Source organism: Myodes glareolus, chromosome 1 (assembly GCF_982192425.1).
Source record: "Myodes glareolus chromosome 1, mMyoGla1.1, whole genome shotgun sequence".
In the NCBI taxonomy this organism is placed as follows: Eukaryota; Metazoa; Chordata; class Mammalia; order Rodentia; family Cricetidae; genus Myodes; species Myodes glareolus.
Genome location: NC_142026.1, coordinates 116,165,801 through 116,190,816, shown reverse-complemented (window position 1 = coordinate 116,190,816; position 25,016 = coordinate 116,165,801). Strand labels below are relative to the sequence as shown.

General features: G+C 43.1%; 1 protein-coding gene and 1 pseudogene across 2 annotated transcripts in view; one reads left to right on the top strand and one right to left on the bottom strand.

The window, feature by feature from the left end:
* Positions 1–25,016, bottom strand: part of Arfgef3 (ARFGEF family member 3) — a 150,613-nt gene that overhangs the window by 22,369 nt on the left and 103,228 nt on the right. For both annotated transcript variants that reach the window (XM_087911585.1, XM_087911582.1), the window contains exons 15-27: positions 23,030–23,137; positions 22,484–22,699; positions 22,227–22,337; positions 19,518–19,668; positions 17,098–17,415; positions 13,429–13,562; positions 12,739–12,884; positions 12,444–12,623; positions 8,969–9,113; positions 7,477–7,599; positions 4,828–4,931; positions 4,084–4,228; positions 1,259–1,387 (exon numbers count right to left, since the gene is read on the bottom strand). In XM_087911585.1, the coding sequence (XP_087767711.1) occupies positions 1,259–1,387; positions 4,084–4,228; positions 4,828–4,931; positions 7,477–7,599; positions 8,969–9,113; positions 12,444–12,623; positions 12,739–12,884; positions 13,429–13,562; positions 17,098–17,415; positions 19,518–19,668; positions 22,227–22,337; positions 22,484–22,699; positions 23,030–23,137 (2,010 nt within the window). The remainder of the gene's footprint in view (positions 1–1,258; positions 1,388–4,083; positions 4,229–4,827; positions 4,932–7,476; positions 7,600–8,968; positions 9,114–12,443; positions 12,624–12,738; positions 12,885–13,428; positions 13,563–17,097; positions 17,416–19,517; positions 19,669–22,226; positions 22,338–22,483; positions 22,700–23,029; positions 23,138–25,016) is intronic.
* On the top strand, positions 6,879–6,962 carry LOC125394654 (small nucleolar RNA U3; annotated as a pseudogene).

Genomic DNA, 25,016 nt, shown 5'->3' with positions numbered 1-25,016 from the left:
TCCTGCTGCATTCCTGCCCAGACCACTGAGAAGCAAGATATAATCTGCCTGGCTGAGAAAGTACAGAGCCATGTGGCTAACACAGATAAGAATAATGGGTTAATATAAGCTACAAGAGCTAATAAGTAGCCTGAGCTAGTGGGCCAATCAGTTTTATAACTTATGGAGACCTCTGTGTGATTTTCTTTGGGACTTGCCAACTGTGAGGTACTAGGTGGGACAGAAACCCCAATGAACAGGCCCTATATGTTGCACTTTGGATTCCCAGCATCCACATGGCAGCTCACAACTGTTTGTAACTCCAGTTCCAGTAGATTTAGTGCCCTCTTCTGGCCTTTCCAGGCACTGTATGCACACAGTGCACAGACATTTATGTAGGCAAAACATCCATAAAATAACAAAAACACCTTACATTTCTATAAAAATTTCTTTGACTGAGGAAACTTTGGAATGAAGAATATGTATGCTAAGTTTTTAAAACTCATATCAAAAGATGCATTTCTAAGGCCTCTTCTTTTCTACACAGGGGACCATTTCTAGTATTCAGGAATATGTGCTGGCCTGACCTTGGGGTTCTGATAGGATGCATCTTCAGCTGCAGCCACTAAGAGCACCTGCTGTACACGTTCACTATGCTCCCTTCTGCCTGTCTTTTTCTCTTTGCTTCTCTGCCTGTCTCTGTTTATCCCCCCCCCTTTGCCTCTCTCTTCTATTCTGCTGTTCCTGTCCCCAGAGGTCGGTTTCCTCCCTCCCCTTCTTTTTATATTCTGTTTATGTAACAAAAACCCCTCCCCGTGAACTCTGTTGTGTGGTGTCTTTCTCGTGCCACTTTTTAAATTACAACTGTCTCCAACTCTAATCACGTGAGAAGAGGCTGCTTAGTACAGCGTGTGCTCATGAGTGACAGATCTATGGAGCTCTTCTATCAGTCCTCAGGCTGTAAGATCTGGCCAAGAAAGAAGGCTGAAATTATATCTGGCTTACAGAGACAATGATGGATCGATGTGGGAGTCCAACAGCATCAAACCACACATCTTTTGTAGAAATTTCCAGGACATACCTGACCCATCACTTCACTGTAGCTGTTCAACATGGTTACTGAGCTGTTCAACATGGTTACTGAGCATCTACTGTACGTGAAACTTTGTATTAAAAATAAAAAATAGTGACAACAGGGAAACATCCAAAGAAATCCATCTTGGAAATAGTTACACGCCCAACAATCCCTCCTGCAGTAGAAACAGATGTAGAAACTTACCGGGTGTTTTGGTAACATCTCTCAACAGCTCAAAGAGTAAATCTAAGGTTGGTGGTTGGTGTTGCCGAGGGCAGTTGGACACAGCTGCTGTTAGCTGCTCCAACAGGATGATCCAAACTTCTATCAGACCTGGAAAACAAAAAGCGGACCCTTGTGAAACCCAGATATCCATCAGGAAGAATCCTCTCCAGATCTCAGTGAACACTGCGTATGAATGACACTGGGGTGACAGTTATCGCTTGGAGTGTTAGCCTCAGTGCCTATGAGTGGCAAAGATGGGTTAATATGGTCTGACAAAGGAAAACACAAGACTCAAAATTCTTCCTTAACTCTCCACTTCAAAAATGGCAATATTGTATGTAAATTCTATACTGAAATGACAGTCAGACTTCTTGATAGTCTAATCAAATGATAATAAAAACATAAAATGGTCCATTTAGTTTTATTTCCTGTTTTCTTGTTTGTTTTTCTTGTGACATTGGGTCTCTTGGAGCTCATGCTTGCCTCGAACTTGCTATTTAGTCAAGGAACCTTGAACTTCTGATTGACATTTCCCACCTCACATACATGCAACACACAAAACATCTAAACAGTTCTGAGAACTGATATATTCTCAAATATTATCATGGATTTCCAATATACATAATTATCCTGCCCAGTGAAAAGTATAAGCATTTACAAAAAATCATAAGTATACATAGAATATACAAAGCTAGGCATAATAGTTGGTATATCAATTTATAGTCAGTCACCTCCCAAGTGCTGGGGTTTCAGGCACTTATTTCATACCCTATTTATATGGTGATGGAGACCAAACACAGGGCATCATGCATGTGTGGTAACCACAACCTAATAAGCTATATCCCCAGCCTTACTGTCTATTCTTTTAAAAGAACAAAATTAGCCATTTCCATTTTTTTTATAACTTTAGTGGCATCAATTACATGTATCATGTTGTGTAATCATTAATACTGTTACCAATTTTTTTGTCATCTCACACAGACACTCTGTAGTTATTAACCATTGTCTCTCCATTGTCCCCTAACTCCAGCTCCGATTATCTCCTGACCTTGCTTTGTTTACTAAATGTACGGAGTTGGTACATTTGCCATTTCCACTCAAATCACTGGAGGAGGTGTAATGTCAGAAAGGGTCCCCTGGCCTGTTTTCCGATGTTTAACAAGCCATAAAGGTTGTTTGATGAGGGATACAGTTATACTCCAGGCTAGAAAACAGTTCTGATCACTAGGCTGCGGTAATTAGGGCTGTAATGAGCAAGAAAGACACACGTTGAGTGATCCTTAGCTTCCACCAACTTCTATGTTCTCTACCATATAGCCCTTGGAAATGGCCCTGGAATTCACAACCTTGGCCCATATCTCCATCTCCTCGTCACTCTCTTCACAAGTCTATTGAGCGTTGCCTAAGAGAGTTACTTAAATGCCTAACCATTAGGGTTAAACTGGTTGGCCAGAGAGCCCCTGGGACTTCCCTGTCTCCACATCTCTGCCCTTTGTGCTGTGGTTGTAGATGCATGTGTCGATGCCTGCCTTTTATTCGTTACTTGGGATCTGAACTCAGGTCCTACATAGCACGCATTTTACCCACTGAGTCATTTCCCCAACCCTGTTAAAAATTTAATACTAACTTAAAGCTTTTACTTTTGTGCTTTTCCAATTTACTAAGTTTCATACATAATTATAATTTTAAGTCCTTAATGAATTGATGATAGATCACTAATAACTCATGTGGGGATAGATACTGGGCTGAACTTTAATCTGCAAGAAGATGGGTCTTTGGAATAAAACTGATTACTGATTTGCACAAATAAGTTGGGGGATACTTGCTTGCTGCAATCTCTCCCACTCTTGACTGTTATCAATTTATAGCCAGCTGGTCATTTATTATACTTTCCTTCTTTCTCTCTAGCTTTGGTCCAGGCAAAAACCAAGACATTTTATAGACAATAGCGTCTGCTCATGACTACATTGGTTGAAGGTTTCAAATGTTCAGTCAAAATTATTCTTTCTCATAGTTTAATTATTCATTGCATTAGATTCCTATTCCTCCCTATGTTTTCTCTATCTGATTTTTATGAGGTCTTACCATTTAAAATATCCACTAAACACTGTAAACTTCTAACCCCTCCTTATAATTGAACGACAAAAATAAAAACATCCTCCAAGAGTGTCTCAAATGACCCGGACTTGAAAAGTGGGCCTATTGAAGAGTGTCATTTACATTTCTAGGTGTGGACCAGATGAGGTCTTCTGAGCACACAGGCAGCAGGTGCGGGCAGGTGTGCACACACTGGAAGGTTACTTGGAGTTACTAGATAGGAGGCGGGTTTGTAGGAGATTGTATGCCACCTAATCTGAAACAAAGTCTTTAAAAGCATTCTTTTCCTCAGCCCACAGGCTTCACCAGTCACAGAGTCTCCCTTCAGTAATGGCTCTAACCAAGCAGTCTTGGGGGGGAAGTAGCTGCCTTTCCTTGAAGTTAGTGAAGGCAGGTGTTAGCCTATATGAGCACCAGAGCAATTTTGTCCTAATTTGCTAAATTCAAGAGAAATCGGAGTTTGAAACTACTTGGTGGGGTCCGCCTAACTGCGATGGTTTTACACCGAGGCAGCCATCTGAGAGGAATGGCTTAGTGGTGACTTTAGGGAGTCCTTGGAAACTCTGGTTAAACTTATCCTGATAACAATTATATAATAACATGGAAATGGATGACCACTCTTATGATCTGTAAACTAACTTACTTATTCCCTAAGATTCTCGGATTAAGAACACAGTGAATGTTTCTAGACAAGTCAACAAACTTACCAGTGTCGTCATCAAAATCCGACAGGACTGATTCAATTCCATCTTCGCTGCTGGCCGACTGCTCCTGAAGTCTTCGTGGCAAGCTGGCAAGCCGCCCACTCAGGAATATTGGCTTTAAGGGCATTTTGTAGATCTTGGCCAATAACTAGATAAGAAGATCACACCAAATAGTGCACTTATATATTGGAAAATTCTCAGTGTTAGAGAACAGTAGGATTATAAACCACTCTTAAAGGGGACCCAGAACTATAAGGGCTCCTGAAGAATAAATGTTCTTATATTTGCATTTAAAAGGCAACAAGAGCATTTCTATCAAGAAGCAGATGCAATAATGCTCACTGGCAACAGAACGGCGGCTAATTTTCCAACATCTGAGTTTATATATATATATATATATATATATATATATATATATATATATATATATATATACACAGATATACATACATACATACATACACTCTCAAGTTGTTGTGAACATGTCAGTTTTGTCTGTGGAGGACCCCAGAGAAGAGTCCATGGGAAAATGGGCACCAGATTCCAGCTTCCCCTTCCCATGACCCTACCTCCAAGGAAGCAGAAGAACAAGAGAAACCCGGGAGATGGAGCAGTCTGAGGTCAAGGTGGAGGAGATGAAAGTGTCTCTCTTGGGCCTCAGCTAAAGACTTTTGCTGATGTTTTTATGAATATGCTCTGAGGCAGCTGTGGGACGTGGAGCTGTGTTTGCCCCCCCGCCCCTAGTACCTGAGAACAACGTCTAAGGTAATCCAGAGCAGGCAGGCACAGGTCTGTGGAAGTGGCTCCCACTCCGGGGACACAGTCTCCAATCTCTTTACAGTCCACCTCCCCTAGGGCAGAGTGGGGACAGAGACAAAATTACCTATGTTCTCCAGTCATGACAGAAGACCTGCTCACTCACATGTTACCCCGATAAATACACATGGAAGGGGTGGGGAGGAAAAACTACAGCAGCTCATATAATCCCAATGTGATTCTGCTCCATGAATGTTCTCCCCAGGAGGAACACTTTGTCTGCTCCGGTCCAGCACCTCTGGTGGCTGAGCAAGCATTGCTGTACACCAGCACATTAATTCACATCTCTGCTGGATGAGGTGACTTCTGAGGCTTTGGCCACTGAGAACAGTCCCAGAGGCAGTCCTTGTAAGGCTGGAATGAGGCTTTTGACCTCTCTCTTTGGATTTTATCTGCTGCCAGCATGGGGTACTAAATGAAGAGCCCAGGAAGAACAAACATATGGGGTTTGGAGTCATAGGAAACTTAATTGGACTTAAATTAGTTTATTTTCATATAGTTGTAGAGATTTAACTCATCTCTGGAAAACATTTTTCAATAGGTTAAAAAATAATTTTTATTTTTCAGTGTCATGAATCTATTTCTATACTTCTAATAAAATTATTCCACAGCACTGTGATTATTGCTAATTGTCTGCAATTGTAGCAGCAAGCATCCTTCCCTATGGGTAAACAGACATAATTACTAGGCATTAATTAAAACTCAGAAGCAATGAGGCATGCTTCTACATAAAAGAAATAAACGAATTCACATTTTAGATTAGGGTTGGGAAACTTTTCGTAAAGTGCCAGAGAGTCAGTTCCCAAGGCTCTGTGGGTCATCCTGCCTGGCTTGCGGCTTCATTCCTGTTGCTCTAGCACAAAGGTAGAATAAAATTGTTTTCAGGAAAATCGCTTAGGGAGTTTGATTTGAATTGTAAGCTTGCCAGCTCCTGGTTTACTGTCATATACTTTACAACTGAAAACAGAGGCCAGGGCGAATCTGTGGGAAAAAAACGACCCAACAAAACCGCTGGAAATGAGCAATAGCGTCATTTCCTAGCCTCTCAATATTAGCAGGTGTTACCTTTTCTATGTTGTATACCCAAGTAATGTTGGCTCTGGAACCAGGTGGTACCCAGGAAGCATGGCTGTATGGGGTGCTCTGTCTTTCCCACTGAACCCCAAGCCTCACACCTTGACTCTACTCATAGATTGCACAACAAAACAGAACCCACCTTCTCAAAATATCTTCCATGTGCACATTAATAATTTGTCATCTCTACATTCAGTGCCTAACTTTTCTGTAAGATAAGGTCTCAAATTTCTAACACTCTGTCAGGCATGTTTGCCTGAGTATTTCACAGACTCTCAATGTGTCTAACTGTCCAAGGAAAATTCTTTACCTTTTCTTCTTTGCTATGGACTAAGTACTTGTACCCACATGATATGACAACATGAGCGGAAAATTTCAGAAGTAAGAAATTCCTAAGTTTTAAATTACATGTTTTTGTCACCGACAAGATGGATGTGTTCTGCATCCAGGCTGGATATAGCACCTACCTATTGTTTCTTTGTAGCCATCTGGGTTACCAGATGTAACTGCTTGATGTGATATCCATGTATTGTAGTTGTTTTTTAAATTTTTAATATCTATTTTTATTTTTATGTGTGTGAGTTGCTTTGCTTGCATGAATGTCCCTGTAGAGGGCTAACTGTATGTTGTAACAGAACAGGGGAAGGATTGCCTACAGCTCAGACAAATAAGAAATAAATTCTGTGCCTTTGTTTTGTTCTTACTTCAAAAATAAGGGTGACACAAGTGTCACAATTTGTGTCCAGTTTCCTTCACAGAGAAATGATCAACACATCAGTTATCCATTGAGAAGATACACAAACATCAAGTTTCTATTTTCCTTATTTCCAAGATTCTCAGGCTCCACACCCCGGAGCTCTCTGTGTAAACCTCTCAGGCGTGCAGACATCTTCCAAACTTGTGGTTTAAAGACTATACTTTCAGGGATCATTTCTATAGTTCGTTACTAAACCTGTGGTTTAATCCCTAGTCTTCTCTTCATCTCACCCAGACGAATCTATGCTCTGTAAAACCCAGCTCCAGCCAGCCATGCTGCATACAAGACTTCACCCTATTAAATGTTTTTAACTTAAGCATCGAACCACCTACATGGTCCCTAAAATACACCAGGACTTCAAGAAGGGGGAAGGCTGACTCATCTAAAACACACATTGCATTGAGGAAGGCCAGAGGAGGCATTCCTAAGTTTACTTTCCGACTGCCAACCATGACACTGGAGAGAACGGTTTCCTACACAATTGCTGAAGATTAAATGGGATATCTTAAGATCGAAAAGGAAGTTGGTGGTATAAAATAATGTATAGTTTGAGAATGTATTGTATTACAAGATACTTTAGATAAAGTAAAAGAAATCAACTTCAAAGTGCAGTGAGCCTCTGAACCCATGTGCCCATATCCCAGGATGCACGCTTGCTCTTGCACCCTGCCTCCAGGGATGTCCCTCCAAAGTCACATTTAAAGGGTCTACCGTGACCGTGAGTGTCATTAGAGGAGGGTTCCACTTACCCAGTCCTTTGACGAACTTCATAAGGCACATGATGTAACTAGTGGCCGCATTAGCAAAGACCTGAATGTTGTCAGTGTTGAGAAAAGCTTCAAACACGTCGAACACAGGAGCCTGGCCTTTTCCTGAGGGAGGAAGGGGATAGAACTGTAAGGAAGGGAGGTTTTAACCCTTCATGGTGCTTATGCTTCCAGCATCTCCTAGGTAGCCTTAGAAGAGTCACTGGAGAAGTGTTTGGATCTTTGGACCAAATAGCTAGCCTATTCTGCTGCTTCACCTAAATGGGAGCTATGGAGAGGCTGGGTAGATAATGGAGGGTTGAGCTGGAGGAACACAGACCCGGAGCAATATGTGGTCTACACTACAGTAAACATGGGGCTTCTGGAATGTTTCAGCACATCTATAGAAGAGCCTTTGGGGAAATACACTCCTTTATTCATTCCTGTGCAGGAGACACAGAAGGCCCGAGGCTGCTTGCCTTAGGAAACCATACTCGCAGAGTTGTTAGTCAGGTGGCTCTTGACTGGCATCCAGGTACTTGATTCTTAGAATAGCCCCGCAAGTTATCTCATAAGATGCTTCACTATCCTAGGCTGTGCAAAAGTTTTAGTTTATACTGAACAACTGGGAGCTGGTATATGCCAGGTAGAGTGTGCCTATGTGACCAGTTTCCAGCTTGGTCTTTAACGGGCTTTATGTTGCCGCCACTTCCGCTGCTCAGGGAAGTTTCCTGTGTGGTGTTCTATGGGAAGGCAAGAATGTAAGGAAACCTATAGGATCTGTCCAGATTCTCTGCCTTTTTACCTTATAACCTGGCTGTGCCCTTATTATATTACCATAGTGAAACTTAGTCATGAACCATGCAATAAATTTTATCATAGCTGCATGCTCTATCCCACAAGTCCTTCTGCTGGGTTTCTGAATGTTAAAAAGGTCTTGGGGATCACTGACACAACACCCCTGGACTCCGGGCATGTTAATCTATTTCTAGCCCGATCCAAATTCCCTAATTAGGATATAAATTCCTAATTATAATTCCCCTATTTTATACTTTTCTGTCTCCTTACTTGAAAATAGATACAGGCTTAGTGTACCTTTTCCTAAATGCTAGGCACTAGATGTTTTTCAGAACTTGGAATTTTTCGGAGTTTGAAATACTTGCTAGAATTTACTGAGACTCTAAAATCCAATGTTTTGGATTTTGCAGCGGTTTATATTTTCAGATGTTCAAGTTGTGACATTTCCCTGTGTGGTCTCAGGAAGTAACTCTGTATAGCAATACAGAGTGGACCAAAAACCTCTTGGTGTGAGCAGGACTTGAGGAGCTCAGAACTCTGGGTCAGCTGGCAACAATCCAACCCCAGGTCTTAGGCTCATGTTAGCTGACAAAACACAGCTGGCAGAATGGCTCTCCTACTGCTCTGTTGATGAGCCAAGACTCGGCCTAAGGAACGAAGGTGCCTGCTACGGTAAGAATCACCCAACTGTTCTTACCCATGGAGTACTCCCCAACCAGGTACTCCTTCACCTCCGACTTGTTCCCGCTGTGCACTGTCTCCAGAGCACTGAACAGGGGGCGCCATCCTGACTGGATCTGCGTGGAGCACACCTCAACCAGCTCCCCGATGGAGGTGACCACCTGCACAGGGAAGGCCGAAGTGCTTAATTAACACATGTGGAACTTGTAGGAAAGGTGGTGGGCTTCTCTTTCCCCTTCCCCACCCCCCATTTCTGAGTTAATTTTAGCGAGAGAGAAAAACACAGCTGAGACAGATTCGCTTGTTTTCCCAGTAACTAATGTTGCTGAGTAAACTTCCCCAAGATTAGCCTTCTGTGAGCTTGCTGTTTTTTGCATTGGATATATGCCTCCTTATCACCATGTACTGTGGATTCAGGGCCTTCCCACGTCACGCTTTTCAAGTAACTCTTACAACTTTGATTCTTATCTTTTTTCCTTTAAAGATTTTCTGCGTGAGCGTTTTACCTGTATGTATATATACCATATGCATGCCTGGTGTCCATAGAATCAGCAGAGACTTTGTATCCCATAGAACTGAAGTTATGGACAGTTGTGAGACATCATGTGGGTGCTAGGAATCGAACCTGGGTCCTCTGGAAGAGCAGCCAGTGCTCTTAAGCATGCAGCCAACTCTTCAGCCCTGAGTTTGCCTTTTAATTATTATATCTTAATTTTATCTTTCAGGGAATGCAAGTGTTTAATTTTGATAAGGTCTGATTCATCACTTTTTCTTCCTAAGGGTCAAGTTGCTGGTATTGCTTCCAAGAAAACTCTATCTCACGCATGCTTACAGTTATTGCTCTTACTAATGTTAAGTCATGACCAATTTTTGGTGTGTGTGTGTGTGTGTGTGTGTGTGTGTGTGTGTGTGGTGAGAGGTGAGGGGTTAAGCTCATCTTTCTTACAAATGTCCAAGTAAAACTGGCTGAAAACACCGCCGACTTCTTCTGTTAAATTACAAGGGCGTCTTCCTCACAAGTCCATTAGCCAAACACACAGACTTCTTTCTTTAGAGGTCTTCCCTTCTAATATGAACATTAGCAACTGTAATTTCCCTCGAAGTACTGACTTAACTACATCCCACAAATGCAGTGTGCCATGTTTGCACTCAAGACATTTTTTTTAAAGCTTCCTTGTCGTTTCTTCATTGACTTAAGGATTACTTAGAATTTTGATGTTGAATTTCCAAATATTTAAACATTTTCCAAGTTATTTATTATGAACCCAATTCCATAATAGCCAGAAAATATACTTTGTATGATTTAAATTTGTTCAAACTTATTGCGACTTGCCTCATAGGTTGGCATAGCAACTGTTACTAAGAAAGCTCCACACACACTTGGACATGTGCACCTGTCACTCAGACTGGTCCTCAGTGTTGTTCGTTAGCTCTACCCAGAGCTGTTGCTGTCTGGTTGTTCTATCAATTGCTTCAAGGGAAGTGTTGTGATATCTCATTATGATTCATTTTAAGTCAAAGGAAAATGTATACAGTGTAAATTGACCACATTTCCAATTGCATGTAGCTCATGCTGTTTAATACAGCTTCCACCGCTATCCATCCCCACAAAATTTTCATCTTTCAAAAATGAGATTCTGTGCCTATTAGACAGTAGCTTTCCATTCCTCTCCATGGTGAGCCTTACATTGTCTATATCTCCAATCTGTTGTTGGGTCTTTGTGCATTTCTAAGGTTGCATATGTGTAGGTACCCTGTATGAGGGCCAGAAGTTGATATTGGGCAGCTTCCTCTGTTGCTCTCCACCTAACAGTCTCCCACTGAACCTGGAGCTTGCTGGTTTGACCAGGCTAGCCAGAAGTCAAGTCCTAGGGGTTCTCCACTTCAACCAAAATGGGGTTACAGTAAGCATCACATGCCTGCTGTTACACAGGTGCTAGACTCGAACTCAGGTCCTCGGGCTTAGACAGCCAGTACAGTACTGACTGAACTATCTCCGTAGAGCCCCTCCCCCATTTTTATGTCTTCCCAATGTACTGACTTGGTTTTAATTATAAAATGCCCATTTCTAGTAATAGTAATACTCTTCGCTTGTCTTTTGTCTTTGACCTGACACTAACACAATTCCACAAAGCTAGAATCTGCATGGTTCTAGCTCTTCACTGTCTTCTTCTATCAGCCTCTCCTCTTCCCCATCCCAGGAGAGTAGCCCAGACTGGCTTAGAACATCCCATGAAGCCCATGCTGGCTCTACTCTTGTAATCCCCCTGCCTCCTGGAATTGTAGGCACAGGCCACCACAGCTAGCTCTTGATTCCATCTGACGATGTGGCTGTGGCCACAAACATTTCCATAGATGGTTTCTTCATTTCTCTTGGGGACACACTTTTGGAAGAACTGCCAGGCTGTGCTCTGAACCAAGTAAAGTATTTGCTTTCTTAATCCGGCTTCTGATGGTAATTTCCTCTGCATCTCACCTGTGGTTATTAGCTCCCCTTTGCTTTTAGCTGCTCCCCCTGCCCTCACTCCGCAGCAAGTGAACCAATACTCGTCATGGGTTCAATTTGCATTTTCCTAATGATGCTGAGCATCCTACTCAAAGCTACCATGCGTGTGGATCTACTTACATCAGCATTTTGTTCTGTTTCCCATACTTACTGTACCCTTTGTTCTTCTTGTCTTCTTTTACCACATTCTTTTATGTTAAGCACATGTCATTTCAACATCTCTGTTTATAGCACAGAATATATTTCTCTTCATATACATGTCACTTTCTTCATTTTTAATGAGGGGATTATAATTTATACCTTCAATTTATTACAACATTATACGTCTAGTTAACACTGACTTTATTTGTGAGGAAAAAGTAGAATTTGGCTTCTATATATCCTCATTTCCTCTCTTTTCTCTAATGTTACTTATCTTTATATTTAAGCTTGGCCTAAGTGAAGCCTAAGTAAGATCTATAGCTGTCATTGGCTACTACAACCCTGAGAATGTGGTATGATGAACTCTGGTTTCACCTGATGGTACAATTCATTACAGCAAAACCACCCCAGGGGCTGTGAGGGTGTCCACCCCTCTCTGGCTGTCACTATGGTGGCATTTAAGTAGGTTTCATTTTCTTGTCAATATGTCATTGCATTGAAAAGGAAACAAAAAGCTCTATTTGGTATCTGAGTTGATTTCAGAAGAGAGCCTGCTGAGTTCTGGACCTACCAACGTGTCACCTGTGAGGTCACCGTGTTTGCTTTCTTCCATTTGTCCCCCATTAGGCAGGGTGAATATGATCGATAGTGCGGTCTATAAGCTATTGCTCAATGCAGGCAGGTTCTGTAGTTTCTATCCCATCAATCGCTAGGGGCTAAATTGTTTAACTTCGCTTATCACCTGCTTGGAAAGACAGCACACGAACCAGAGTACAGTGCTGGCTTCTCCCTCCCCTGACGCCAGCCCTGGAGAACAGGAGGCTGTAGCCCGTGTCACACTGACCTGGTCTTGAACATCTTCATCACATAGCTCCAGCTGCATGATGCGCTCAAAGGGCCGGAAGAGCGCTTCGTTGAAATGAAAGTGAGGCGGCTCACTCCAGTCTGTGAGAACCTCGGTCAGGATGTCATGGATGAAGGAAACAGCCTTCTGAGACACATGGCGCTCCTTGTGGCAGGCGGCCTGCACAAGACAAGAGAGAGCTGAACGCCAGCAGGAAGCCAGGCAAGGAAAATGTGGTTCTGTAGCAAGCCTTCCCTGAGCTTAAGCACAGGTTCTTCCCACCTTCCAAGCTCACCTCCACCAGGTGCGGCGCCACAAGGCTCCAGCAGCGCATCACGTGGAGCAGGGGCCGGGCTTTGCTCCTCACGATCCTCAGCATGGCATCTCCCAGGCGGAACAGGTGCAGAGCGCTTTTGCGATCCTGGGTGGACTTAACTTCTCCTACAGGAAGGCAAGATGAGAAAGCCCTGACTCAGGAAATAGTTCAAAAGACTCCAGCACAGGGAAGTTGAGAAATCAAGGCAGTGGTCTTGGATAGCAAGATGGTTTTAGATGGCTCATCGAGGAAGAGAGAGCTTCCCACTCAAAACCAGAAAGGTGGTCACTTACTAGGACCAAAACCTATCCCTGATTCAGCACTGTGTCCACAGAGAAGGAAGCATGGAACAGTGACTTAAATAGTAACACTGAGGAGTTAGACCCTTTTAGTAGCTGCTTTGGAATGGGCCAAGGATTTCCTTCTATTCCCCACTGATCTCATGTATAAAACAAGGGGTAAATATAACTACTTATTAAAGTTCCTTTTATTATTAAATGAATGTGAGGGCCCACATTCAGTGCTTACCACGAAGCCCAGAACACATGGATGGGTGTTTTAAACTGTAATAGTTATGACTGTTACTGCCATGTTTCACACATGCCGTCGGCATCAATGACTGGGGTTAATTCATCCTTACCTACCACCAGTTTCTCCAGGGGATATTACCTGGCATGGCCAGAGAGTAATCGACGGTGTCTGTCACGGAATGGAAAAGCTGGGACTGAGACGCTTTCTTTAACTGGTAGAGGAACCCTCCCAAGGCCATGAGGTTCAGCTTATCTGTAGCATCGTCAAAGAGCCTGGGTGCAAATAAACATACGTGTTATGTGGGAACAATTCAGCAAGGGCATATGGCAGAATAATTATGGTAATTTAGTTAAGGTAATTAACAAAACTCCATGCAAACACTGCAGGCAAATGGGTGCTATGATCATAACTATTATTAATGTGCCAAAGTCTGCACTAGCAATGGGATTTTGATGCAACGAATACCATAAGACATCCTTGAAAAAAAATAATCTTTGCAGGTTCTAAGCTAGCTAGAGGGGGTAAGCGCTCCTACAGTGCTCAGCAAGAATGTGAAAAATGACAAAGTATTGCTTCCGGAGATTCCAGGGCAATGGGGAGAAGGGTGAGATGTAAAGATCAGACATCAGGTTCCCATAACCACAGTGAGCAGCGAGGTCTACCCGCCAAGCCTGCGGTGATGTCAGTGGTGTGGGATGCCATATACACAAGGGTCATTGTCTTGAACAGAAACTGAAGCCTTTATGAAGGGCTAAGATAAGATATACTAAGCTTTAGGACAGAAAGAGTAAAAGAAATGAGGCATTAAGAGACATTTTATAATTTTATAAATTTTATAAACCCTGTGTTGAGAAAATTGAAGCAAGCTTAAAATTTAACATCAAAGTCAAAGACCTAATTTGAAATGTCAAAGGCCTTGAAAAGTCACACAAATGACTGCAAAGCTCACAGGAAACAAAACAAAACTTTAGTCTGTAGATAAGTGCAAATCAAACCCACAGGTTCATTCTGACGCCAAGAGGAATGTATGAAATAATTTCATATGTAATGAATATTGAATTTTTTAAAAATCACAATGTCTTTCATTGCCATCTGGATCAGAGTGTGTCATGCTTAACTAAGATTCTGTAATTTTGCTGGATGGTGGTGGTGCTTTTAATCCCAGCACTTGGGAGGCAGAGGCAGGCAGATCTCTGTGAGTTCGAGGCCAGCCTAATCTACAGAGAGTTCCAAGACAGCCAGGGCTGCCACACAGAGAAATCATGTCTCAAAAACAAACAACAGCAAAGCAAAGCAAAACAAATTTTAAATTCTGTAATTTTAGGGCTGAATAGATGGCTCAGCAGTTAAGAGCACTGGCTGACTTTTTTTCAGAGGACCCAAGTTCGACTCCAGCACTTAGTTGCTTCTAGCCATCTGTAACTCCAGTACCAGGGGATCCAGTGCACTCTCTGTCCCCCATGTGTACATGCGGTACTCAGGCATACACGTGGGCATAGCATAATATGCATTTACAAAGATTAAAAATGAATTCTGTAATTATAATAGATGAGGATGCTGCTCACTTTGTGGGTGCTTATGTCGTATGCCTGAAGTGGGGTCCCATCACCAGCACACCATAAACTGAGTGTCGTGTCACAAGTTCAAGGCTATAATCACCCCCATCTAGGATGCGAAGGCTAGAGAGAGGTTTAAGGCCATCCTCAGCTACACAGCAAATTTGGGAACAGCCTAAGAGACATGAGATTCTATTTTTTAAAAAAAGCCTGCACTTTTATTCCACTTGTGATGTTGTCTTTAAGAGTATTGGAGTGAGACAGACTTGGAAGCCTTTGCCGGCTCCATCATTCTAAAGTGGAATGACTTAAAACAAATTAGCTAACGCCACTGACCTATCTTTTCCTCCTCTGAGAAATAAAGTTAACTCTCACGGTTGGGCTGCCTGGAGGGTTGTCTAGTCTGTGTGGAGTGTCCAGAAGAGTGCTTGGTACCCTCACTGCTACCTAATGTTAGTTTCTATTATATAATTATTATGGCTTATTCAGTGGAGCCTTTGAGAGGTGAGGATGCATTCTGAGCATGGGAGCTGAATCTCAGCAAATGAAAATCTTTGGCAGAGAAAGCAGAAGGACTCAGAAACTTAGCTGGCTTGTAGATCCATCCTTGTCTCACCTTTAAAACATAGGAACCACTCTAATCATCCCATGAAGAAGACTAGAGAATTTCCTTTGAGTAAACCATTCACTCCCAGAAAGTGAGACAGAAAGATAGAACAACACACACACACACACACACACACACACACACACACACACACACACACAATGGATGTTGAGGTGAAGAGGTTATCCAAAACAAAGATTGCCAGCCACTTATCACCATGTTTTGCACAAATAAATTAAAAAATTCAATAAGCTTTTAAAACTATAGTTATATTAGACATATTCTAACTTTTAAGTACCTTGTTAAAATAGACATCTAATTTAATTAAAAGTAATCCCTCTTTGACTGTTCTTCTAAGAAATTCTATCAATATAGCAGCAATTTTTTTCTGTATTCAAAGATAATTATATTTACACATTGAGGTCTTTCTTATATTGGCAGGAGATATCTAATGAAAAACATAGCATACATCATACATATATAACACACACTATACATACCCACACACACATATCTCACATACACCAGCACACACACATAGTACACACAGTAAACACACACAGTGCACACAACAGTACTCAAGTAGGAACACACAGCTCACATTCACACATAACAACAAGCACCAGTATGATACTTATTGTGAACCCTGTCTGTTCCCTTTATAGGATGCCCGGGCATAATGACTATATGCTGAGTGGATAGATAAGGCAATGTCATATGTGACTGGGGCTCACAAACATTTCCAACATCAAGACATGTTGCCAAATAGTTGAGGCAATAGTTGGTTTTCCGTCTTTACCTTAATGCGGCTCTTAGGCATCAATAAGTATCATCATACTTCTGGGTTCCTGGGTAAAAATTTTTATTATTTTCATGTGTGCGCACATGTGCTCAAGCCTGAAGTCGACAATGGGCATCTTCCTTGATTTCTCTCATTCCACACATTTGCTGCTGCAGGTTCTCTTACTGAATCCAGGGCTAGTTGATTTCTGCCAGCCTAGGGAACTAGCTTGACTAGTTAGGGATCCTGTCCTTACTTCCCAGAAAATGAGGGCCTGCTGGTTGGCCAGCCTAGCCTGCTTGATAGGTTCCAGAGAACCTGTTGCATAAGTAAGTAAGTAAGTAAATAAATAAATAAATACATAAATGGAAACAAAAGAAAAAGGTGGATGGTGCCTTGGTGCCTAAGAATAGGCAAGGCTGTCTGCTGATGGGGAAGCTCAGCCAATCACATTCTGTTTAGGGTGTGGCCCCCTGAGGCCAAGAAGTAAAGATAAAAACATCCAAGTTCGCTTGCCCCTCCTCTTTGTCATGTCCGTGTCCCCATCCCGTCCCCCCCCCCTCCCCTCGCCGCGCGCTTCTGGTGTTCTTTGGATCCTTGGTTGTGTAAGTGTTCTTTTTCCGCAATTATTAAATCTTTTGTATTAAACTGGTCTGGTTAATTCTAACTGTCGATCGACCACGCCCATCAGTCTGCCTTCCCCTCCCCCCCCCCCCCCCCCGGCCCTGAAAAGCATTTTTAGCATCTTCCTGGCTAATACAAGTTCTCCGCAGCTGATTTTGAGACCAGACAAGTGAATATAAGCACAGCCACCAGGCAATCACCAGCTCAGCATCCTTGTGTGGTCGGCTAGCCTCGCATACCTGTCGGCCTGGGTGGAAAGGCTGAGGACCACCTTGGCGGCACTGTTCCCACTCAGACTGCCTCCCCGGAAGTCTGAGGTCCGGCCACGGCTGCACTCCCGAACGAGCTCCTGGATGGAGCGTGGCTGCACCACAGGGGCTGTGCTCAGGGAGGGGCCTTGCTCCACGGTCTGCTCCTGACTTGAGCCCTCACACTCGAGGTCCCCAAGGAGGCCAGAGCTCCCAGGTGTCTTCTGTGGCTGACGGATGGTCAGAGGGGGCTGGGAGGTACCATCGCTGAAGTGGGTGTGCTCCAATGTGCCCACATACTCACAGACCCTAGAAAGAACCAGACAAACAGGAAGTGAATACTGTAGCCCAACATTGCCAGCTCTATCCATCCCATAGTGAGAGAAAAGGAAATCCAGCTAGCCCAGGAATTAACCCCAGTTTTCCCCCTTTTCTAGTATGATATTCGGCACTGCCATTTCCTTACTATGTATGTTTCTATGTAGAGACACAAAACTTGTTTTAAGTTGGACCAATCTTGGCATAGATGAGGGATTCCTCAGATTCCTCACCCATCACTCTTCTAGAGAAAAGATAGGTAACAGATCCCTGTTTATCACTACTGTGTTGCCTGGCTTACTGGCTTACTAGATTCCTTATTTGAGACGTTTCCCTGAGGACCAATCCTGCTTCACACTATGCTCTGATAGCTGAGAAGCACTTCCTAATGACCAGAGCCCAGAATGAGCATGCCCATGACAGGCAGGCTCTCTCCACACAGTAGAACTCTACCAAGCTATGATGTGTCTTGCTGTGGGACAATGGTCTTGTACCCTGTAAAGATTTGTCACTTGTATTGGTTTAATAAATGCTGATTGGCCAGTAGCCAGGCAGGAAGTATAGGCAGGCGACCAGAACAGGAGAATTCTGGGAAGAGGAAAGGCTCAGTCTGCAGTCATCATTCAGATGCAGAGGAAGTAAGCTGAGAATGCCTCACTGACAGAGGTACCAAACCACGTGGCTAACACAGACAAGAATTATGGATTAATTTAAGGTGTAAGAATTAGTTAATAAGAAGCCTGAGCTAATAGGCCAACCGGTTTATAATTAATGTAGACCTCTGTGTGTTTATTTGGGACTGAATGACTGTGGGACCAGGCAGGACAGAAACCTTTGCCAACAGTGTCTGATGCTGATAACTCCATATATCTCATATTCAAGTAGGGATTGGGGCTGGGGTAGGGGTGCCCTAGCAACATCAGAATAGACATGTATAACTGCCAACTCCAAAGTGCCTGCTCCTAGCAGGATTTGGTATTAAGATGCTTTCTAAGACATCCTTTATCCCAGATAATCTAGTTGTTTTTCAAGGGCATCCCGGATAAGCCACTCTGGAGTGCTCTAATCTGGGACTTGTGGAACTCACATATATTTCTCGGCACCACCCAAGTCTCCTCCTTGGTTTCCTCGTAAGACCAGTGCAGAACATCTGGTCATCCACTTCTCTGTCACACCCCTTTCTATTCCGGGCTGCTTCATCCTGGTCCTTTCACATGTTCTTCTCAAGTTGGTTGGTTTTACAGTGCTTGGATATTGTACGAGCTCTTCTCTTAGGAACTCAGCCAACACTTGTGGCTTGATTAGTGCTGGTGACGTGAAACTGACCTCAGATCTTGCTGACCTCCAACTGCTCTCCTCCCATGGCTGGTCTGCTTGCAAGGCATTTCAGTGTGATGCCTTGGCTGATGCCTGTTTAAGGCCCAGCTGAGCACAACTGAGCAGAGCTTTCCCCCTTGTTCTTCTCCTAATGCCAGTGCTTGGAGAGACAAAGTTCTTAGACTGCAGAGTTGGAGTTGTCATTTTGTTTTTTTATGTTACAGCTGTTGTCTGGGAGTCTCTTCACTTCAGTGGCACAAAACTTAAGAGTCAAAATTTTTAGTGGCCTTTTGCACAGATGTACTATTATATTCTTATTTTTCCGTGTCTAGCTAAACTAGATGTCTTTAGTGAGAATTGTATGTAAGTATGTGTGTATACTAAGTCTGATGTTTTACATTAATAAACACATAATAGTTGTATTATTGACCCCTGAGCACATCTTAGATTCATTCATTGAAACTGCATGGTTGTCTTCCATCTACCACTTAGGAATCCAGGGCTTTCCTCCTTGGTGTAATATAATATATCTGAATCTCACAGGAGTGTCAACAAATAAATCACAATTCCCAGAATGCAGTTCTGCACCTCTGTTCTCCAAAAGTGTACATCCAGCGGGTCCTTATCTCCTTCCCTGTGTCTCACTTGGCATGTTATCTGAACATTAAGTGCTCATAATCTGCTGGCAGAGCCCAGAGCCTACGAGACTCTGTCTACCACCCCAGGCTTCCCAAGGTGGGGTCTGTGCCATCAGGGGTGGGGATCCCGTCATGCACCTGAACACGTGTGGCCAGCAGTCCGGGTTGTGGCTTCCCATCTCCAGGCCTACGCTGAGGATGGCATCCATGCACAGGACGTGGGCTGTGTGCAGCCACACCCCCTGCACCTTCCCCATCTGCTCCAGTTTCTGCTCCACTTTTAGCTTCACTGTGCCAGAAAGACATTTATTAAAATAGCAGTCTGAGCAAGGGAGACAGAAAGGGAGAAAGACAGGATGGAAATGAAAGAGTGTGTCGTCATGCAGGGGCAAAGGGTGACAATACACTTCGCTGGCTGCAAGCGCCTCTTCAACAGGTCCCATGGATCGCATGCAAGCTACTGGTTGGATGAGCCCCCATTCACAGGTGACCCCTGCTCTGGGACTCTAAGGTCAGACAGATCCTGAGCTAGGTACAGCTTCTTCCAGCACGCACATCAGGCTGGGTAAGGCACGGCAGTGCGGGTGAGCTTTGTGTGCTGTGCTAACTCCAGCTACACCGTCTGTTTCTAGCCCCTCGTCCTCCCAGGTGCACTCTGATTCATAACATCAAGGCATTCTTGGCAGTCTGCAAGTCTCTCTGAGACTTGATTAATGTCATTTAAGCCTTTCTTTCTTTCTTTTTTTAGATTTATTTATTTATTATGTATACAACATTCCTTCCATGTATGCTTGCATGTCAGAAGAGGGCACCAGATCTCATTATAGATGGCTGTAAGCCACCATGTGGTTGCTGGGAATTGAACTCAGGACCTCTGGAAGAGCAGTCAGTGCTCTTAACCTCTGAGCCATCTCTCCAGCCCCTATTTACGCCTTTCTTACGATGGTCATCCCTAAATGTATGTCTATGCATTTGGAGCACAGCACGACTTCTTTACAAGTGAAAATCATGATGTCATTTGTCCCTGAGTTCACACTTGTATCTGTGAGCTATAAATGCTTTCTTGAAGGATAATGGAGAGGCAATAACTGAGGGAGGATGTAAAAACTGACTCAGAAGGTCAGTTATGCTAAATGAGAAGGCCAAATGGCAGTGCATCCTCAAAGAAAGCCTTCCAGTCATCAGATCTGGTGGGATAAACTGGATAAAAGCTCAGCACTAAGAAGCAGAGAAAATGATCTTCAAGGGACTCAGCCGTTTTCATGTTTCAAGGAGGTTATTTTTAGGAAAACATTATTTGCCTCGTGAATATGAAACTTGTTTTATTTTGTGTTTGTTTATGATTAGAACATTTTTAGTTTTGTTAGTGTGTTGTGTTTTAGGAACGGTATGTGTAAGAATTAAATATTTACAAATATTTATAGGTATGAGGGCTTTGCCTGCAGGCATGTATCTGCCTATGTGCATGCTAGTTTCCTCAGAGGTCAAAGGGGAAGTTGGAGTCATACAGATGGGTGTGGGTCACCAGGGGGATGCTGGAAACATAACTTGGATCTTCTGGAAAAGCAGCCAGTGCTCTTAACAGCTGAATCATCTCTCTCCAGCCACAAGAATTTTTTTAATGATTCATTTTATTTGTATGTGTGTCTCTGTGAGTGTATGCACACATGTGTGTGTAGGCATGTATACCTGTGCATGTGCAGAGGCCTGATTTAGCGTGTTTGATCCCTAAGTTGTAGGTCTTTGTCTTGTGCCTGGATGGTAATGGGGTGCTCGGATGTGAGAATGGGGGTGCTCTGATCTGAGAATTCTTGTCCTTATGATCAGCATTCTTAACTGCTGAGCCATCTCTCCAGACCCAGGGCCTTATATTTTTGAGGTAAGTTCTTGCTATGCAGCTCAAACTGGCCTCAAATTTGTGATGCTCTCATCTCAGATTCGTGAGTTGGGGTACACAGATGTACACTACCATGGGTAGCAAAATGTGAAGATTTTTGTGTGGTTGACAGCTACATAATACTTGAGTAAACTTTTATTCCTTTTTTCCCTTTGCTTGTTAACAGTTTTTTTAATTAAATATTTTAAATGTAAAAGTTTTAAATTTAAATAAAATTTTAAATGTAAAAATATTACTTGTTTGTGGAACAGTGACCTGAATTGCTTGTCTCTGCTAAAAATACACATTTTCTGTGACTAGTTCTTTTACATATTCATGGGTAGCAACAGCATAGTTTAGATCATTTTCCCTTAAGCCTGCTGCCTGCCTTGTGTCTTTCATTGCCATTAGGAAAGACATCTTCTTTTCCCTGTGTCTAGAAGATCTTCATCTATACTGGCCCTTTCCCGTGTCCACAAAGCTCAGGTTTTTCTGAATGAAGTTCCTCTGGCCTCCTTCTTACAGGTTCTATCTGATTTTCTTTCTCATAACAATGGCTACTTTGCTGTCTCTACTTTGACCTGAGGGGTCTCTAATGTGCACTACTAGTCTGATGATGACCCAGGAGGTGACTCAGCTAGGTGGGCCCCTGGCACTCTTGTTAGCAACAAACTGTACGTTCCCACTAGTAGCCAGTATGACTTTCTTGTTGAGAAAGTGACACTATCAGCATTAGGTAGGTTCCCTTGCCCTAAACAGACTCAAGTCTATGGCCCAGTGGGGTTCCTGACTAGTGGCAATTAGCTATTGTGCATCACACACAGAATAGTGACCAGTCTCCAGTAGTATATGTGGATGCGTGCACAGCATGACGGGCATCACACACAGAATGGGGACCAGTCTCCAGTGGTATATGAGGATGTGTGCACAGCAAAATAAAGGCACCAGGAAGATCTGCTGGAAGCTGTTACCTTGTGCTATGGCATCACTGGGCTCCTGGGCTTCCCTTTCTTCTTTCTCTTCCTGGACACAGGAAGCAGCCGCCATCTGGGCAAGGGCTGAAGCGCAGTTAGCAGCAACCCCTTCAGAAGAAACAAACATCTACCCCTTAGCTAAGTATGTTCTCCAGATAGGTACCCTTATCTGGAGATAAGAACCCCTTCTAAAGGATGGCTTTCCCAGTGAGTTCTGAGGGACCGTCCCTCGGGTCAGGGATCCCCAGAGGTACCTAGAGCACAGCTCAGTCGTGCAGCTTTCCGCAGCCCGTCAAGGCTCATGCAGATGGCATCTCGCTCCTTCTGGTTCTGCTCTTTGATGCCCTCGGCTCCCAAGATGAAGGCCAGCCCCTTGGAGCTTCCTGCCATTCGACCAGTCAAGGGAGTTGACAGGGTATCAATCAGGTTCTTCCAGCAGCCAACCAAAATATACCGTGCAAATGCCACACCTACAAGAGGAAGGGGTGACCCAGGTCAAGCTCCAGAGACAAAATGAATGACAAAGGGTCTGGGGTTCTCCAGGCCTCAGACTAGCATCTCTGACTTGCATGTCGTTCTAGGACAGGAAATACAATTTATTAGATTGTGTTGGGTCAGGTTTCACACAGTGCTCATAAATAATGAATGTGGCAATCACCATCTCAGCAGGGCAATTTTCATTACCTCCCTTCTCCCCTGCAAGGCAAAGTCATAGTTTATTTAAGCTGCCATGTAACAATTTGATTTCTGGTAACATGTGTAATGTATGTATATTTTAAACCCAAGGTGGAAGGTCTTACCTGCTACTGTGGAGTCATCAATTCTCCTGCTCTGGGCGAAAGGCGACTCCATTGAAGCTGATGCCATCAACTGGCCACCAATTGCGCTGCTCTCTAAGCCATCAATATCTGCCGAGAGTAAAGTCATCCCTAAGCCTGCGCTTTTGGCAGGTCAGTCAAAAACAAATAACGGCCATCATGATATTCATATCTTTTCCAGCAAAAATCCATTGTATCTCTTATGTATGAACTATAGAGTGTCTTTTCTTTTCTTTTTTTTAAAAATTATTATTTATTTATTATGTATACAGTATTCTGGCGGCATTTTTGTCTGAACACCAGAAAAGGGCATTAGATCTCATAGCAGGTGGCTGTGGGCCACCATGTGGTTGCTGGGGATTGAACTCAGGACGTCTAGAAGAGCAGTCAATGCTCTTTACCTCTAAGTCATCTCTCCAGCCCCCTAGAGTGTCTTTTCTGAGAAGATTATAAGCTTTGCTTTATTCCCTCAATCTGTTTTCTTTCATTGACAAAGCAGTCTTTTGCCTGAAGTTGTATGGTTTATATTTGAAAAAAAAATGAGGCTGTCTCTACCATTGATAGAGCATTCACTCAAGATGTTTTCATCTGGGGATCCTCTTTTTATTTAAAATCACAGCATAATCACTAATCGTATGTATAGAGCACTGCTTCTCTGGTTCTCGACTAAGAAGAATACGCAGCCATGCCGGGTTGGTATTTCTCCTCCAGCACGCTTCCACTAGAACTAAGCAGAATAATTCTCCGGTCAAATAATTTTCATTCTAACTCAAACCATACTGGTGATAATACTTTATAATTTTCAAACTGTTTCAGTTAATATTTTTTTCATTTGATTGTCCCCAACTACTCAAACCAGGAAGGGAGGGCTCTTATTTTTCCTGTTTTACAAGGGAGGAAATTATGAAGAGGAGGCAGAAAAAGGTATCATTTTTGGGTGTTTGGGCTAAGATCCAACTGTAAAGTAGGTAGATCGCCCAAGTCCACGAGGCTGGCAAAGGACAGAATTGGAATTTAGTATTTGTGTTTTCTGATTGAAGACCAGAAACAACACCATGCCCCAGTTCAGCATGGGTTCTAAAACTACCTTCTTCAAATTTTTGTAAGAATAAATTCCCAAAATAGCTCAACAAAATTCGTCCTATTCTGGCAAGAAGGGACTTGTCTGGGGTTGAAAAGTCCGGGATTCTGATTATCTCTGTTTGAAAAGTCCGGGATTCTGATTATCTCTGAATGAAGAGGTCTTTTAAGTCTAAGCCAGGCACCTCAGTCTCTGGGTACCAATTTCCTCACTCTAAAAGGAGCCGACAGCAGGATGCAACATGAATTCGGAGGCAACTGATACAGACAAATTAAACACACTGGGGGGTATGGGAAAGAGGGCCGAATAAATTTCTTCTCAATTTGGAACTCCACCCTTGCTTGAGTAGTATGATTTTCAATGCACAGTGTTAACAGTTTCATTTTATACTGGATTCTTACAAAACGTCATGAAGTCTTCTGGGCAACATATCAGAAGGTCATTGTGGTGGTTTGAAAGGAATTGGTTCCCATAGGGAGCTGCACTATTAGGAGGTGTGGCCTTGCTGGGGGAAGTGTGTCACCGTGGGGGGTTTTGAGGTATTATATGTTCAAACTGTGCCCAGTGTGGGACAGTTCACTTCCCGTGGCCTGTGGATCAAGATGTAGAACTCTCAGCTCCCTCCCCAGCAGCCTGCAGGCTGCCATGTTTTTCATCATGACAATAATGGGCTAAACCTCTGAAGCTGTGAGCTAGCCCCAATTAAATGTCTGTTATAAGCATTTCTGTGGTCATGGCGTCTTCTTACAGAAATAGAAAAGCTAACTGAGACAGTCATAAAAGATAGAAATTTATATGATTGCTATTATAGAAATAGGCCAGTTTTCTGGAATCAATCAATGACCTAATGACATTTACCAGAGATGGCCATTTTATCCAGTTTGTAAT